At 38.4% G+C, this 18,018-nt stretch overlaps 1 protein-coding gene across 2 annotated transcripts in view; it reads right to left on the bottom strand.

Moving 5' to 3' along the window:
- The window catches only part of PKDCC (protein kinase domain containing, cytoplasmic), a 123,821-nt gene that overhangs the window by 98,050 nt on the left and 7,753 nt on the right, over positions 1-18,018 (bottom strand). For both annotated transcript variants that reach the window (XM_058165251.1, XM_058165252.1), the window contains exons 2-4: positions 6,543-6,665; positions 2,849-3,120; positions 208-287 (exon numbers count right to left, since the gene is read on the bottom strand). In XM_058165251.1, coding sequence (XP_058021234.1) covers positions 208-287; positions 2,849-3,120; positions 6,543-6,665 — 475 coding nt within the window. The remainder of the gene's footprint in view (positions 1-207; positions 288-2,848; positions 3,121-6,542; positions 6,666-18,018) is intronic.

The following is an 18,018-nucleotide window of genomic DNA, read 5'->3' on the forward strand; positions in this document are numbered from 1 at the left end:
AAGAATTGTAAAATGGGGCAATATAAATGTCTCACTTAACAACAGAAATGTTGGGCTCAATTGTGGTTGCAAGTTGAGGACTACCTGTAGTTTAGGATTCAAGAAAAGAAGTATTTCTTCATACAGTGCAATCCAGAGACATCTGATGAGTGCAGAATCATGAAGATTTTTTGATCTGATACAGAAATATTCCTTATATGTTCTTACCGGTAGCATTGACTATCGCATCGAGCAATGGCTTCAAGGATGAAGGGGCACTGTGAGGCAGGAGATATGTAAAGAAAAACCTACAAACCAATGAAACGTATTAGGTTTGTAATAGTTTGGTAATTGCTGTTGAGGAATACCAATGAATAATAAAATTCCGGTAATGTGCACATTCAACATGAAGAAAATCTATCCATAAGATCACTAGGAATAGACAGCAACCTAATGGCATGCAATTAATTAATAATTACATCTCTGGATTTTGCAAAAAATAAAAACCATGATCTGTACAGGTAGTCGGTGATTTTCTATGGCAATGAGGATTGAAATTTCCTTTGGTAAGGAATGCAGTTGTAAAGTGAGACCTTATCACTCAAGCGATGGCAATCTCTGCGGTCCTAATTGTCTTCATTTTAAGCAAATCTCATGATTTGTTAAGGTAACTTCCTCCCGGGTTCCCACAACCAAAATTGACGGAAAGGCTGGCAGGAACTTGCGAGTCCCAGGTTTCTTTCTTTACTATTAATGTATTAATTTTTCTATTTTTCTTCAACTTTTTTTGCATGTTGGGCTTTTTTTTAAAAAAAAAATCTTCCTTAACTCCTGCTAGTTTGTTAGCTTTTACCTTCTTGTTTAAAGGTTTTAATAACTATTATTAAATATTACCCATCAAATTATGTATTAATACCAATTTGAATTGAATTAATAGAATAGAAAGATAGAGCCAACAACACCTAACTGGGATGAAGCATTGTTGGCTTGAGTTAATGTCCGTTTCTCATGGAAAGAAGTCTAATGGAACAGTATCCTTAATTGTTTGCAATAAGATCTCCAGTGGAAAAGGCTTCATCAGCCTTCTAAGTAACTGCTTCATCAAACTTAAATATCAATATTCAAATGAAATTTATCACATTGTAACAAGCCTAGTAGATATGGACCCAGCCTTCTAGAGGAACAGAAAATGGATTTGATCAAGGAAAAAAATCATAGTAATAACTGCATGTTTAATTGTTAACCTTTTGTTTACAAAGGTAGCAAGCTCTTGTACAAATTGTTCTCTCTAATTGTTCTCTTTCCCTATATCTTTTTTTCCTAGATCCCTATGGTTTTGCTTAGCGTTTTAAGAATTCTTTTTATTAGACTATTTTAATTAAAAGGGGAAAAAAACATTTACAGAGATAGGTCAAGTGTCTCTTTTCAAAAGCTTTTAAACACTTGGATAACACATACTTCTGGTATGGAAAGAAATAGAAAATGATACAGGTAGGTCAACTGGGGTGAAATCCAGCAGATTCTGACAGGTTCTGGAGAACCGGTAGCAGAAATTTTGAGTAGTTCAGAGAACTAGCAAATACCACCTCTGGCTGGTCCCAGAGTGAGGTGGGAATGGAGATTTTGCAATATCCTTCCTCTGAAGTGTAAAAATGGAGAATTTGCAGTATCCTTCCCCTGGAGTGGGGTGGGAATGGAGATTTTGCAATATCCTTCCCCTGGAGTGGAAATGGAGATTTTGCAGTATCCTTCCCCTGCCACGCCCACAAGCCACGCCCACAGAATTGGTAGTAAAAAAAATTTGAATTTCACCACTGCTTACAGTGGTAAGTCCAGCCCAGAATTATGATCATAAGTCATGCCAAACCTTATGTAGGTTATCATGTGACTAACCCAATTGTACAACATTTTTGTTGCAGTCATTAAGCAAACCCATTGTCTACAATGAACACTTTTTGCTGGAAATTGGAAATAAACATTGATTTCCATTGATTTCAAAAAAAATTGTAAATCATGGGATGCTGCAAACAACCATAAAAGTGGCCAGTTGCCAAGTGCCAAAAATGTGTTCACCTGACAGCACCCAGCTGTCAAAATTTTGAATCTCGGTTGTAACTTAGTATCTTTTTAGGGGTGCATTGAAACTTTGGTCATAAATCAAAAGGTATATGTATTTCACTGTTTTTTCAGCTTGTAGACATGTACATCACAGAGATGGGTTTCAGCAGGTTCTGACCAGTTCTGGAGATCCAGTAGTGGAAATTTTGAGTAGTTCAGAGAACTGGTAGTAAAAATTCTGACTGACCCCACCCCCATCTATTCTCTGCCTCCCGAGTCCCAGCTGATCGGGAAGAAATGGGGATTTTGCAGTAACCTTCTCCTGGAGTGGGATAGGAATGGAGATTTAAAGGTATCCTTTCCCTGCCACACCCACCAAGCTGTGCCCACCAAGCTATGCCATGCCCACCAAGCCACACCCACAGAACCGGTAGTAAAAAAATTTGAAACCCACCACTGGTACATCACCATTACCAAGCTGGGGTCACAGATCAACCAGCTCTTTGTCTGTTATTAGTCTTAAAATGCTAGCCCTGCCCCATAATCAAGAGATGTATTCATCTAGTTCACCCTCTCCACAATGCAGGATCAGCTTTGTGGGATCTAGTAACCCAAATCCTTCACAGATGGCTGCCCAGCCTATTTTAGTCTCTGGAGTATGACTGCTCATCTTTCAGGACAGTATGACTTCCAGGACAGTACAATAACTTGTGACATAAAGCTACTCCTCCTTAACGTCTACTTTCTGTTTTCAATATGTAAACAATAATTTGATTTGTTAAATTAATGGTTTCTATTTGGATGCCTGTACCTGTATGCATTGTAAAGATTCCTCTTCTCATTCATGCTTTGGCATTTGCCGTCAACAGAACAAGGAAGAGTGAAATTTCTTGCTGGAAATTCCATGAAACAATCTCTGTTGCTAGTGCAGAAGGTTTCCTCATTGCTTGCATCATCCAGATCTGTCACTTTGAGCTCTCCATCCACAATCACAAATTGTCGAGGTCGGAAATCCAATAGAGTTACAGAGCCAAGAGGAGAATGGGCCAGGTAATGCAGAAGCTGAACTAAGCTGAAGCATATCTGAAATCAGAAAAGCCAAGTTGTCACACATGGCTTTTGTAATAGAACAATCCTAATAATATCTGTTTATTGTTAGAGACCATGGAAAATGACAATAAAGCCTTCAGCTTTCTTCATTATTAGAAACAGATTCAGCAACTATGAGTGCCAAGTGTGCACATGGAAAGTTTGCTCAATATTTTTTCTTGGTCCTTGGCATACAAATCTGGCTCTCTGATGTCCCGGGTGGAAAATGAAGTTAACATCACACACGCACAAATTTCTCATAAACTGATTTCACCCAATGTGCCAGCATGGTCTCGCAAAATATGTTTCGAAGTTCACCTCCGGACTGCATCTGGATGGCTTTGGCACATGGTGCAGCCACACAATTCCATCATATGAGTGTCTATTTGGGAAACAATATGAATTGGTTTCTACATTGCTCCATTAAAAAAACTTGTCAGTTGCAAACTGTTCTGCTACAATATAAAGTTCTCGAAAAGCCACTCCTTAAAATGTACTCATTTTACAGGTAGTCCTTGACTTATGACTACAGCTGAGATTTTTAAAAAAAATTGCTAAATGAGAGAGTTAAAATGAGAGTTTTGCCTCATTTTATGACCATACCTGCCACATTTGTTAAGGGAATCACTACAGTTGTTAAGTTAGCAGCATGGTTTTTAAATGAATCTAGCTTCCCCATTGACTTTGCTTGTTGGAAAAAAGGTGATCACATGACCCTGGGACACTGCAACTATCATAAATATGAGGCAGTTGCCAAGCATCTGAATTTTGATCATGTGGCTGTGGGGATGCTGCAACAGTCGTAAGCGTGAAAACGATCATAAGTCACTTTTTAAAGTGTCATTGTAACTTTGAACAGTCACTAAACAAACTGTTGTAAGTTGAGGACTACCTATATATTCAATGAGACCCAATGCCAGCACATGACACCTGAAACAGCTTTTGAAGTCTTGGTCAGTAATGAATGATGATATCATCATGCAAATGCCATAGTTATGCAGCTAGGTAACTTGAAAATTATTGGTGTGACATCATCACACATGTCATTATTTTCTCCTTTCTCCCACTGCAAATGCTGGGATAGTAACCTGGCATAGTCTACAAGCTCTGTCACTTCCCACTTACCTCACAGTGACTTCGAATTAATGTAGTGGTATCTTGTGCTTTAGAACACATCAAATTTGGTACTCAATGCATTTTGATATAAACAATTTATCCTGGTTACTCATCATTTGTTTGCTACTCAACACACATGCTAGAACTTGTTGGTGTCAGCTACCTTGTGACTCACAACATTATTCCTTCTGGGAAAAAATCGTTTGGTACTCATCATGTTTGGTACTCATCATAACTCCCAGAACCAATGTATTGATATTTCCCCCAGGAATCCCGTCTTCATTTTTGTTTTTGTTTTTTGTTTCAGTCTCTGTCCTAATGGTTTTTAGGGGATTCAGCTCCAGAATTCCCAACCAAAGTGGTCTTTTATGCTGAGAGCTCCAGTCCCAATACAGCTGAAAAGTGCCAGGTAGCAAAATGGTTCTCTTTACATAATGAAACGAACTAAATGTTAAAAAGTTATGATATTTTTGTAGTTACTTACCAGACACCTCTAAATTATATTAAAGTAATTAAAATATGTAAACAATCGCTAAGGCGTGTCACAACATTTGAGTACCCCTAATGTTTGGAAATTGAAAGTTGAAAAATCTGAGCATTCAGTGAATGGCTGTAATTGGGATTCTGTCACTAAATGCCATGGTTGTAAAGTGTGGGGGGAATCACATGAGTCAGGGGTGGGTTCTACTTACTTTTACTACCAATTCACATCATGCCCGCTCACGTGCAAGTGCTTCTGTGCATGCGCAGAAGAGTTTTGATGACGTTTGGGTCAGTGGGTGGAGCCTCCCGCCAGTTTTACTACCGGTTCTATAGAACCGGTCCAAACTGGGGGCAACCAACCACTGACATGAGTGTGCCACTCACAATAGCAGTTACAGCAGTTGCAATCATTAAGTGAATAGCATGCTGTTGTAAAGCCCAACATCACCTAGTTACGACTTGGCACTTCCTGCCAGCTTCCCCACTGATTTTGCTTGTGAAGATTGCAAATGGGATCACATGACTGCAGGATGCTGCAACAGATGTGTGCCGATTGCTAAATTATGATTTAAATTATGATCAAGTGATCTTGGGGCTAGTGCAACTGCTGCAACTACAGGTACTCCTTGATTTACAACAGTTCATTTAATGACCATTCAAAGTTACAAGGGCACTGAAAAAAGTGAGTTATGACCCTTTTTCACACTTATAACCATTTCAGATCTTCATGATATGTGATCAAAATTTAGACACTTGCAACTGACTCATATATATGACAGTTGCAGTGTCATAGAGTCATGAGATCACCTTTTCGACCTTCCGACAAGCAAAGTAAATGGGGAAATATGATTCACTTAGCAACCAAGTTACAAACTTATCAACTGCAGTGATTCAATTGACATCTGTGGCAAGTAAGCATACAATGGGACAAAACTCACTTAACAACTGTCTCACTTAGCAACAGAAATTTCGGGCTCAATTGTGGTTGTGTCGTGTCCCACTCCTCCGCTGACGGCCGGGTCGGGGAAGTCCGTATCAGGCGTGCCTCTGCAGCTCTGCCAAAGTCCTATCAGAGTTCTCAAGGCAGGCAGGAGACCAGGAAATGACTTCAGCAATCCAAGTTAGACTTTGCCTGACTCAGAGAATGCCAGAAAGCAGATCCTTTATATAGGCCATGGGGTGTGGCTCCATGACTCAGCACTTATCCAGGCCTGCCCCTCCCTTCCTTTTGCTGACGTCGCCTCTCAATTCTCCGGAAGCGAGGATCTCTCCAGCCTCCAGCTGTTGGTAATCTGGCTTCATATTCTTCAGGTTCACATGCTGTGGGGGAGGGGTTTAGTTGTTCAGTTTGCCTGGGTGCCATGGTGCCAGGTGGGGGCTGAAGGCACGTCAGGCCCTTCGTCTTGCTCGGCCTATCCGGGCATGGTGCCAGGGCTGGGGCCTGGAGGCATGCCAGGACATTCTTCTGAACTATCAGCGTCCGGCAGGAGATAAGAGGGCCCGGCTGCGGCAGGGGGAGCGGGCGAGACACAACAGGTTGTAAGTTGAGGTCTACCTGTACACGGACCAATTGTAAGTCTCTGCATTCAATACCATCATAACTCTGAAATGTAGCTGATTGAGTGGTCACGAAGCAAGAATTACCGACTATTCATTTAGTGCAGGAGTCTCCATTCTTGGCAACTTGAAGACTTGTGGATTTCAACTCCCAGAATTCTGGGAGTTGAAATCCACAAGTCTTAAAGTTGCCAAGGTTGGAGACCCCTGATTTAGTGCATATTAAAACGGCACCATTAGACCTTTGTAATTGTACTTACGTGAAACCTGTCCTCCCAAGAAGTCTGCAAAAGCTGTATCATCTCCAATGGTGAACCTAGTTCTGTGATGGCAGTCAAGGTGTCTGAGATGTCATTGCTGTCTTGGTAACAATATCCGTGAAGCTGCAAAAGCAGACATAGAAAATGTGACCAACTTTTTTACAATGAGGAGGAGGACACAATAAATTGAAGGAAAAAATATCCTAAATAAAAGAAACATTTCATTGATTACAACAATAATACAGAATACACTATAATATGATAAATGCAAAATAAAAAACATTTTTAACAATAACATTTTATATTGTAATTGTGCTTACATGCCTATTAATTTTTATTTAAATGAATACTTTTCCATTGAATGAATATATCATCTTCTAACAATATATTGGAAATATCTGAACAAGAAATATCCTTCATATTGAATTTTACGGCAAGTGCTGCAGCTAGAGTATCAACATTCAATCTCGATTTCTCACTTTTCCAAAAATCATTAGCAATTGAATAAATAAAATTATTAAAACTGAAACAATAACATAAGAGAATAAACTTGTAAATAAAATTATGCATATTTGGAAATAGATAATGAATTAATAAAATGTGAATTATTGTGCTCACCTGTGTATGATTGAATATTCACTGAGAAAGAAGTGTGTCTAATGCATGCATGTATGCCGTGTTTTGGTAATAAGTAAACAAAGCCACTTGCACACGGTGTACTCTCTCAAAACAATTCTCCTGTGCGAAGCGCATGCATCTCATAATTTCATCTCACCGCACTATACCACTATACGCCGCCTTGACAAATCATCATGTCAATACAAATATGTCACATCACATGCAACAGATCGGATCAGCATCGATCGAATACGGAGGTTTACAGATTAGTCTTCAAATATCGAAAAGAAGGACATGTAGGAGGACACTTTTCGAGATAGGACAGAACTTACAAAAGAAGGACTGTCCTCCCCAAAGGAGGACGATTGGTCACCTTAACATTGAAAATGTGGCTTATACACCCATTTATCATATGGAGTTCTCCCTCATCCCATCATCTTTTGACCTCACACAGTGATGCAGTTGAAAACCTGGACAAAATCCTTACTGTGCAGAGAAAATTTGCATGTTTAGAACAGGAGAGGGATTAGCCTACAAAATAAAATGCTTCTATGCAGGAGAACATTCAACAAGGCAGTTAAGCAGGTAATAAAAAGTAAACGTTCCCTCGAGTTGAATTCAACTCCTGCTAACTATATGGTCATGTCCCCGGATTTTTCTTGGCAGTGGCACAGAAGTGGTTTGCCTCTGCTTTTTTGCAGATTTCCCCCACACAGGGACACACAGTTTTACACACAAGCCTACAATTCTGCTATTTCTAACAGCATTTCTGATGCAGCTCCTTTTCTCTCTATTTAGAGAAATCTGTAAAAACAGCTCTCTTTTGCCAGGCTTTCCATTATAACTAATTGATTTTAGTATCAATGTTAATTAAGCTTTAAGTTTTTATACTCTATCCTTTCGCTTTGTTAGCTGCCCTGAGAATCAACTGAATTTTTGTAAAACATAGAAGAACTACAAGAGCCACAGAATTCCTGTATAGGAGTCCCCATAGGCTGGAAATTATCAATGAAGGAATACAGCAACTACATTTGCAAACATTAAATTAATCTGCTAATACAGGAACCTTGCTCAAATTAAGACTCTATTATGGGGACATACTGTGTTTTTCTTAATTGTGTTTTCATCACTACCACTCTGCACATGTTGAAGATATCAAATGCTTAATTTTGTAATTTAGTTTATCCAAAGAAAACTTCCCTAATCCAAAATTGGAGTATTTTGAGATTTTTAATGCAACAGGAGCCAAGATATCCAGGGCTTCTCTTGCCAATTCTCACCCCAGATGGGTTTTCCATTATGTCCCTACCTCTGTAGCTCCTGCTAATATCAACAGTTCTGAACTGTTGTACAAGACAGAGGATGAACAGCAGATCTGAGCAGGAGAAACTGGGAAAGAATATATGGCTGTCTTATTTCCCATGCCTGAGAAGATATAGTTGTTGACAAAATGTTCACTAGCTTCAGTGTTAGAACTCAGTAGTGTCACAGTCTATTATTTTTCAAAATATAAAGAGATATTCCAAGAAAAAAAACATATTTGAAGAAAAATGTATTTGAAGAATTTCTATGAAATAACGTTCTGATTTAAATGCCTTTGTAGCTCAAAAATTACACTTTATAACAATTAGATATTGGACACATGGGAATTAATTAAACAAACTAAACCAGTATCTGCAATACTGGTAGTCCTTGACTTCTTTACTAACTGTTTGAAATTACAATGGCATTGAAAAAAAGTGACTAGCACCCAGTCCTTACACTTAGAACTGTCATAGCATCCCCACGTGATCAAATTTTGGGTGCTTAGCAATTGGCATGTATTTACAATGGTTAATAATAAACATTTGCAACCAGCTTCCCAGCTGGCTTCTGGCGAGCAAAATCAATGGGGGGGAAGTCAGATTTGCTTAATGGCCACACGATTCATTGACAGCTGCAGCGATTCGCTTAAAAACTATGGCAAAAATGATTGCAAAATCAGGCACGACTGACTTAACAACTGCCTTGCCTATCAATGTAAATTCTGGTGCCAATTTGTGGTCGTACATCAAGGATTACCTGCAGATAATTTGGCATGAAACATGTATTTTCAGAAGTTCTACTTAGTTTGGTTTGTGAAACAGAGAAATAAGAAATGTCAGGTGGTTATTCAGCTGAAGGGCAGAAATAAGATCGAAGTCGATGGGGATGTCAAGTAATTGGAAAATATGAGAAGTGAGAATTCTATTGAGGACTGTACTGTCATCTGCCTGTAATTATTACTATTGCAGGAAAAGCCAAGACAAAGAACAAATGAGCACAAGACTACAAGAATTTCCAAACTGTTACAACAGCAAGTACTATGATTTTAATAGGAAGTTTGACAAATTCCAACATCAGACGTGTTCCTTAAGATGCAGAACTTTGACAGAGCCATGAGCATCCTTTAGACATTTAGAAGGAACCAGAGTCACATTCCAAAAAGTGGTCCTGCCAACAGAATCCACATTTGAATTAATTGAGATTAGATTGATTAAATGCTATTAATATGATTGGTCTCCACGGATTGGATAGTGTTCCTCGTTTATAAAATCAAAAATATATAATTCAGCTACCAGTTTTAACAGTGCGCTGGGCAATTTTCCACTAACTGGATTAACTTTCCACCTAGGACAAATGAGAAACTGTCATACTACAATATTCCTAAAGCTGAAAAAACTTTGAACGTATTTGGGTTTCAGTTGTTACTTATCATTAGGGAGATGTGGATATTCCACTTTGTAAAGAAAATGCAGCAACATAATTAAATTCTTAAATGATATCACATTGAGTTTCATGTCACCAGGGGTGGGCTGCTTGGGGTTTGCAGGGGTTCGGGAGAACCTCTAGCTAAGATTCTGTGCAGTTCGGAGAACCCCCAAATCCCACTTCTGGGTGGCCCCTCCCACCCCACCCCACCCTTCCCCTCCCAGGAGTCCCCACATGGCCTGTTTTGGATATAGGTAAGTGCAGGGTGAGTGCAGAGGCTCGGTGAGGGCAAAAAATGGGCCTACCGGAAGTTCAGGAAGGCTGGAAACGGGCCCGTTTCCAGAGGGCCTCTTCAGCCTGGGGAGGCCGTTTTCGCCTTCCTGAAGGCTTGAGGAAAGCCTCCAGAGCCCAGGGAGAGCAAAAACCATGTGTGGTGCCCCCTCCCCTCCACTGTGGTGCAGGAAGCCAACTAGACCACGCCCACCATGGCCACACCCACCCAGCAACCATGCAGAGAACCTTTGCTAATATTTTTGAAGCCCACCCCTGCATGCCACCCTGAAGCCTAGCTAGGAACTACTGAGGCAGTTGTGCTATGTCCAACCTTAATTGCTTTAGGAAAAGTCATCTTCATTTAAGCAGGTTGAAGTTCACACATTGGACATGAACTAATTTTAACAAAGATCAGATATCGAATTATTGACTTGTTAAGGAAGAAACATAAAGTTGAGAAAGTAAGGAGAATTATATCAGCAGTGTAATTTGATAAGTGATTATGTACAACTCCAATTATATTGAGCACCTCACTGTTAGGTTGTGTATAATTTAGCATTGAAGCTATTTTTTTTTTTTTTTTTTTTTTTTTGTTTACATTTATACCCCGCCCTTCTCCGAAGACTCAGGGCGGCTTACAATGTATAGGGCAATAGTCTCATTCTATTTGTATATATTTACAAAGTCAACTTATTGCCCCCCCAACAATCTGGGTCCTCATTTTACCTACCTTATAAAGGATGGAAGGCTGAGTCAACCTTGGGCCGGGCTCGAACCTGCAGTAATTGCAGGCTTTGTGTTCTTAATAACAGGCCTTACCAGGCAGAGCTAAACCGGCCGGTTTGCTCTTTGAGCAAACAAAGAGAAAAGGAGTAGCTCACCATCTGAAAATGCATGATAAATCATTTCTATTAAGTGCACCCTGTGGAATGGAAGTAGTGTCCAAAAAAACAGAGGTTAGATGATGTGTGTAAATAAGCAACATTATTTATCACACATTGGGAGAATTCTTGTAATGGTAAGTGTAGAATTCAGAGTTAGATTCCCTTAGCTCTTCTTACCTTCCTTTGTTCTCAAATGAAATGTGGACTGAGTACTAAATCAGTTTAAGTCTGCTTTTTAGATAGACATGCTCTCTATACCTTAAGACCTTTCCCCACATAAAACCGTCTTCATTGTAAATGTCAGTAGCTTGGAAACGGTACCGAAATTAGTAACAATTGATTCCATAACAGGCCTTTCCGGGGAGTATTCCTGAGGAAAATAGATGAGGTTGCAAATCATCAGCTCCTATTAAAGAAGCAGCAACCGAGAACAGAGCCTTCGGGAGTGATTTATATGATACATATGTCGGAACAGACAAATTAGCCTGGATTATTTCTCATGAAGAGCAGTTTTCAAAGTGAGCAAGGCTGGTGGAGGGTTTTTTTTAGCCAACATCATTATGTACCTTGTATCTTATGTAAAAACATCCCCTCCTTATCACACCTTACACAAGTTAAAAAAAACAAACCCCAACACACACACACACACACACACACGCCATAGTTTCTAGCATCTAGAGAGCTACAGCTACTTCAGAGAAGAGACACACAGCTCATCTAATAATGACAAGGATAGTTAGGGTTCGTTTACAGTTGTATCAGCTCTGGCTTCTAGCAGGAGCAGAATTCCTGCTAACAGATCTTTTCTTCACTCTTAAAAGCTCAGGATAACATCTGGGCTTTTGGGAAACGTTCTTGCCATAAAGAAGCACTTTATGTAATTTATCTTTCTTCACCAAGCCGCATCTGTCTGCTCTTTTGGCTGGCTCCTGGCTCCCACCCCCACCTCAAATCCCATGGGTTACGCAAGAAAAGGAACATATGGCCACCTCCAATGAATCACCAGAAGGTGGCACTGCTTTGACCTCTCTAACTTCCATCAAACACCACTTTGTATCTATGCCTTCCCTTAAATAACTTGCATGCATCAAGACAACTCAATTGTTAATTAAAGAGTTATCATGAATCAAGATAAAACAACAAAAAATGTGCATGCATTGTTCAGTGGGCATATAATCCCTTATTTCAAAATATTAAATAGTGTTGAGTAAGGCAATGGCAAACCACTTTTGAAAAACCTTACCAGGAAGGTTTTCATCTGTCTTCAAATAGACCACATATTAATTTACTTCCACTTAATAACTAAGAAGAAAACTATACAGTTACTACAAATCCAAATAGAAAAATCAGATTGAGAGGGAATCATGTGGCTACTCAGTAAAATTCATGAACAAGTATGGACTTGAAGTGAGACCAATAATAATTAATTTGCTATTAATCTTTCACTAATATTATCCTTCCTGTCTTTAAGTGCTTTAGATAGAACCATTGTTTTATACCAGTTGCAAGATAATATCATGGAAGCATTAAACATTCCCTGGAAGCAAGTTACTGCTAAATGCATTTCCTATCAAGAAAGCAAAAAAAAAATCCCCAGAAAGATTTCCATATGGAGAAGTTTTCATGAGATGAATAAGGCACAATAGAAACACAACTGTTTCTTAGTAATTGTTTCCTTGTAATTGGCTCCCCAAAAAAAAGAGAAGACAAGCTGTTTATGCCTGTCTGAGCATTTGTGCCGACCGGCAAGGCTTATAATTATATTTGATTACAGTAAATCAAACATCACCATTATCTCTTTACAATTGCATCCATTGTTTGAAATTAACAGTTCTGCTACTGCAGTTCCGAAAGGAAAGAATTTTTCAACCTTCATCTCCAACAATGCATATTTATCTCCCAACGAAAATGCAAGATCTGGAATCTCTCCCTCTCTTCTTCTTCACCCACCTACCACCAATTCCACAAAATAAAGCAACTACCTTGCATAGAAACAGGAGAAAAAGGCAGTTACTGGTAGCTACCAGGTTTGATAGATTGCATAGCAATTAGCAGAATTAAATAAAATTTCAGAAATAAATCAGACTCTCTTTTGCAAAGGTCCCTCATTACTAAATTGACTGCTTCTTCCACTTCACAGGTGGGTTTCAGCAGGTTTGGATCAGTTCTAGAGAACCAGTAGCCAAAATTTTGAGTAGTTTGGAGAACCGGTAAATACCACCGCTTCCCGCTCTTGCTGTTGCTGGCGTTTCTGCCGCTCGGATTGGTTGACAGTCACCCTAGCTGCGGCCGGTCATAAAGGCGAAGACACAACACAGCTGATCGGGAGGAAATGGGGATTTGGCAGTAACCTTCCCCTGGAGTGGGGAGGGAATGGAGATTTTACATTATCCTTCCCCTGCCATGCCCATCAAGCCACGCCCACCAAGCCATGCCATGCCCACCAAGCCACACCCATAGAACCAGTAGTAAAAAAATTTGAAACCCACCACTGTTCCACTTCCCTTCATTCCAAATACAGCAACATTAAACCTGTCTATCAAAATGTCTCCCGCTAAAATGTCCACTTGCTAAGAGAATAGGGAAGAGGTGAACAATCAAACACTTTGTTCTGCTATATTTTGCATGGGTTTGGGTCTTCAGGTCAGTGCTGCCTCCTGGCAATTACTTGGACCAGTCCTCACAGTTCTCTTGGCAAAATTTTAGGAAGTAGTTTGTCCTTGCCTTTCTCCTAGAACTAAGAAAAAGTGATAGGTATAAAGTCACCCACTTTGATTCTTACCTAAGGCAAGATTAGAACTCACAGACTCCTGATATCTAATAAGTGCCTTAACCACTACATCAAACTGTACTCTTGTGTTACACAGAGCAAACCTATCCAAACTATACTAGTGACATCATAATAAAAGAAAGGCAGGGATTTTTGTTGTGAGTTTTCAGCAATTGAACCTTCCCAGTTTTGTGGATAGCACTTTTCTTCTGATATGCCCAGTGAATGATTTGCCATATCCAAGATGAATGGGTCAATAAATAATACACATAAAGTCAATGAGATCCTTAGGAGTGCTCAGTTTTAATTCTTTCTACCTATGTAGAAATGAATCTATTCTATTCAATCTGTTCTGATGATTTAGATATTCATTCATTCTAATTTCCCTTTGGCAAATAGTATTTTAAAAATTCAGAAAAAATATACTTTATTATTTGAATATCACCTTTGGAACAGCAACAGACAGACACAATATTTAGCTGCCAGGCTGTTACCCAAATTTAGACTTATTTAATGCAACTTTCCTGGCTGAAAATTTTCTGGCAAATTGTTTTATTTTTTGCCTGCCTCCCCTATGATGCCATTTCCATTTCTAATGGGCACTTAACACACTTTTCTACTTAATGCTCTTTTGAGAGGAAGCATTGTTTTTCTACCATAGGCATCATTAAGTTATTACCTGGATTTTGAAAAATGAAAGTACACTGCCTTAATTAATCATGACCCGCTTTATAGTTAACCAAAAGCATTTCATCAACATGTACTACATGCAGAATGTTTTGAAAGAATGCATTTAAAAATACAGACACAATCTAAGGGTGACTGTGAGGACTGGCAGGATAAGAACTGGGAAGGGCTGGAACAGTAGAAGAATAAGTCTGTTATCTTACAGACACACTTCAAGCTGTCATCTGGAAGAGATTTACAAGGAAAATGTCCCTTGCAGGGTCACATGTATGTCTAAGGGAAGACCCCCTTCCACTTAAAGTAAGACTTGCGACCATATTCAATTTGAAAAGGCCCAGGAAGGCATAACCTCTAAGGGTGACCAGTCAGCAAGGAACAGTTTGTATATTAGATGGAGTGCTTAGAATAAAATAAATTTTTTTTTAAATTTTAGAAGCAGTCTCTGTCTCTTGAAACAAAGCAGCCTTTCTAGGATTGCACTACTCAGATCTTTCATGCATGCAAAGTAAGGTGAAATTATAAGAAAGCTCCAGACGCTCAAGCAATCCCTTATTTTAAAAAAATACACAAGGTTCAATAACATAGTTTGTATTTATTTTATTTTTATTTATTTATTTTATTTTGTCACAACAATATATGTAGGTATCATACAAAAAATTATATAGTATATAAACACATATATGAGTAAATATAAGGAGGTATGAGCATATATATAGGAAGAAGAAAAGAAAAACAATAGGACAGGAACGGTAGGCACGTTTGTGCTCTTATGCACGCCCCTTATGGTCCTCTTAGGAATGGGGTGAGGTCAATAGTAGAAAGTTTTTGGATAAAACTTTTAGGATTATGGGAATTTGTTTTCTTAAATGCTGCCCTTCTGCAAAAATGTTAGATACCAGATTGGAGAAGGTTCCACTATTGCTATTATTTCATGATAATATGCATAGTACATACTTCCAGGGAATTCTTACCTGCATTTCCTTGCTTATTATATAATAAGGTTTAAACAATGAGCATAATAATTTTAGAGCTGGAAAGAATAATAAGCTTAGTCAAGGTTTGCTCTTCTCGATAATATCAGATTGACAAGAATGTGGTGCTAGTTCCAAGCAGGTACTCCCCACATATGATTTCTACGGAGACACACACACACACACACACACACGAGAGAGAGAGAGAGAGAGAGAGAGAGAGAGAGAGGTGTGTGTGTGTGTGTGTGTGTGTGTGTGTGTGTGTGTGTGTGTGTGTGTGTGTGATATAGAACTCTGATTACCCACTAATACATGGATTATAATTATCATTACTTCCAGCCAGCTCTGCCAATAAAATGTAATTAGATTGCAGTCAACATAGCTTAAGGACACCCATTTAGAAAGGATTCATATAGTAAAATTCTAATTAATTCATCTATTACTCTATGGATGAAATCCCACAGGGTAAGCTTTATGATATAGACTTAGTATAAACCAACACCATCCTAATGCTGGGGTGGAGAAATATGACTTGAAAATGTTCCATTATTTTTATTACATATTTTTTTAAAAACATTCCAAAATCACCAAGAATAAATAATGAAACAATGAATGGATTTTTTTTTTCCTACAGCAAATCCTTCAAGACACTTTTAAGAAGCAAAAAAAAAAAATCATCATTAAAAACCTGTAGTAAGGGAGGAATACCTTCAACAGGCAGCTATAATTGCCTGGAGGATCTGGATGACTACGCACACCTTTTTATGCTGAATTTTATCCATCTTTGCTCCTCATTTAAATTTTATATCCAGTGTTTATATTTTAATATTTTACTTGCAGAGTGTCCTTCTGTGAGGGAGATGGGTAGTTTCTAAATTTGAAAAATTAAGTTTAGAAATGTAGTTTTGTAATGAGTCTGTTTTGGTGAGTATGAGAGATATTTAACTTTAGGGGTCCTTGATATTCTCTGAGCTTTGTTGTTTTCTTTCAGATGTTTCATTACCCAAACTAGGTAATGCATTGGTGATGTTACCTAGTTTGGATAATGAAATGTCTGCAAGAAAACCAAACTCAGAGAACACCAAGGACCCTTCATTTCAACCATGAGCTACAACGAGTCTCTTTTATCAGTATTTAATGTTGTTTTTGTTATTTATCTGTTTTTACTCTCCCAGAGTTATTCCATATAATATAATAAATGTGTGGCAGTCATTCCTGTCGAGATCATAAGAAACTACACTAAATTCAATTATGCCAAACCAGGTAGAAGCAATCATCTAGGATCATCTGGCTGACATCCCTTCTGTGGGTTGTTTGCCACACTTCTCTATATGGAAAGCTGTTTGCCTGCAAATAAGTTGCCGTGTCAAACTCGCCTTCCATCTGCTTACATTTCAATCATCCAACACTGCAGGAAAGTATATTCAGAAGCAGAAGATTCATTCTTATTTATCCCCTTTTAGTGGGGCTGCCATCCTAAAAAAACTTTGTCAGGAATAAGCACAGGTACGAGCAACAGGAGTTGCCTTCCAGCAACTGTAATCTAAGATTACAACTTTAGTCTACAATCCTAAATACATTTATAAAAGAGTAATATAATTTTTTTGCAATAAACCTAACTAAGGTGGCAGTATATCCCATTTATACTTCTGCCCTAAACTGTTTGTCTGTACTTGTCAAAAAAGTAAAATATTTAGCAATCCTGATGCAATTAAATGTTGCTCACATCCGGACTATTTTTCTCTACTATTTCCCCCAAGAGACAACTGCTAAAACTTGACTATTTCCTTATCTATGTCTAAATTACAAATACTCAAGTACTACCTTCTAAATAAAGGAACCTGGATTTTTTTCAGTGTTTTAGAGCATTTGTCTTAGTTCTTCCCATTAGAGAAGAAACTCCACCAGACAAAAAATCAAAATAGCTTTCCCAAACATCCTGTCATAGATTGAGGAATGACAGAAGGCATCTATGGAAGATCAAACTCTTTTGCTCACCTTTCCTCAATCCAGTAATCTTCAAATATATTGCCCTACAATTCCCATCATTTTCATGGATAGAGATTATGCAAATTTCCTTCAACTATAAGAGCATCAATTTGGGGAAGGCTAATCTATTTGGAATAAGTAACCTTTGCTGACTCACTCACTCCGATCCAAAATTAAACCTCAAACTCTGTCCTAAACCATCTAGCAGATTTAATTTTATACCGAAGGATAGATTGACCATACTAATTAAAAAATAATATTCCCCAACATTGTCAAGAATTTCAAGTGCTGATATATATGATCTCAGAAATCCTTGCAACAATCCTACAATATAAATCCATGATATTACTGTTAGTGTAATTGAGAAACTTATTTTGCTGCCTCCAAAAAATCATTTAAAAGGTATAGTGTCCCTGTCCAGTTCTGTCAGACTCTGGAGAGACAACTAAATGTAGACAATGGTTAAAAGATTTACATCCTTGGGATTAAAAGAAGCTGGACAAGGTTTTGTTTTGTTTTGTTTACTAAGCATCAGTTCCACTCTAGAAATGTTT

This window comes from Ahaetulla prasina, chromosome 1 (genome assembly GCF_028640845.1).
Source record: "Ahaetulla prasina isolate Xishuangbanna chromosome 1, ASM2864084v1, whole genome shotgun sequence".
NCBI lineage: Eukaryota > Metazoa > Chordata > Lepidosauria > Squamata > Colubridae > Ahaetulla > Ahaetulla prasina.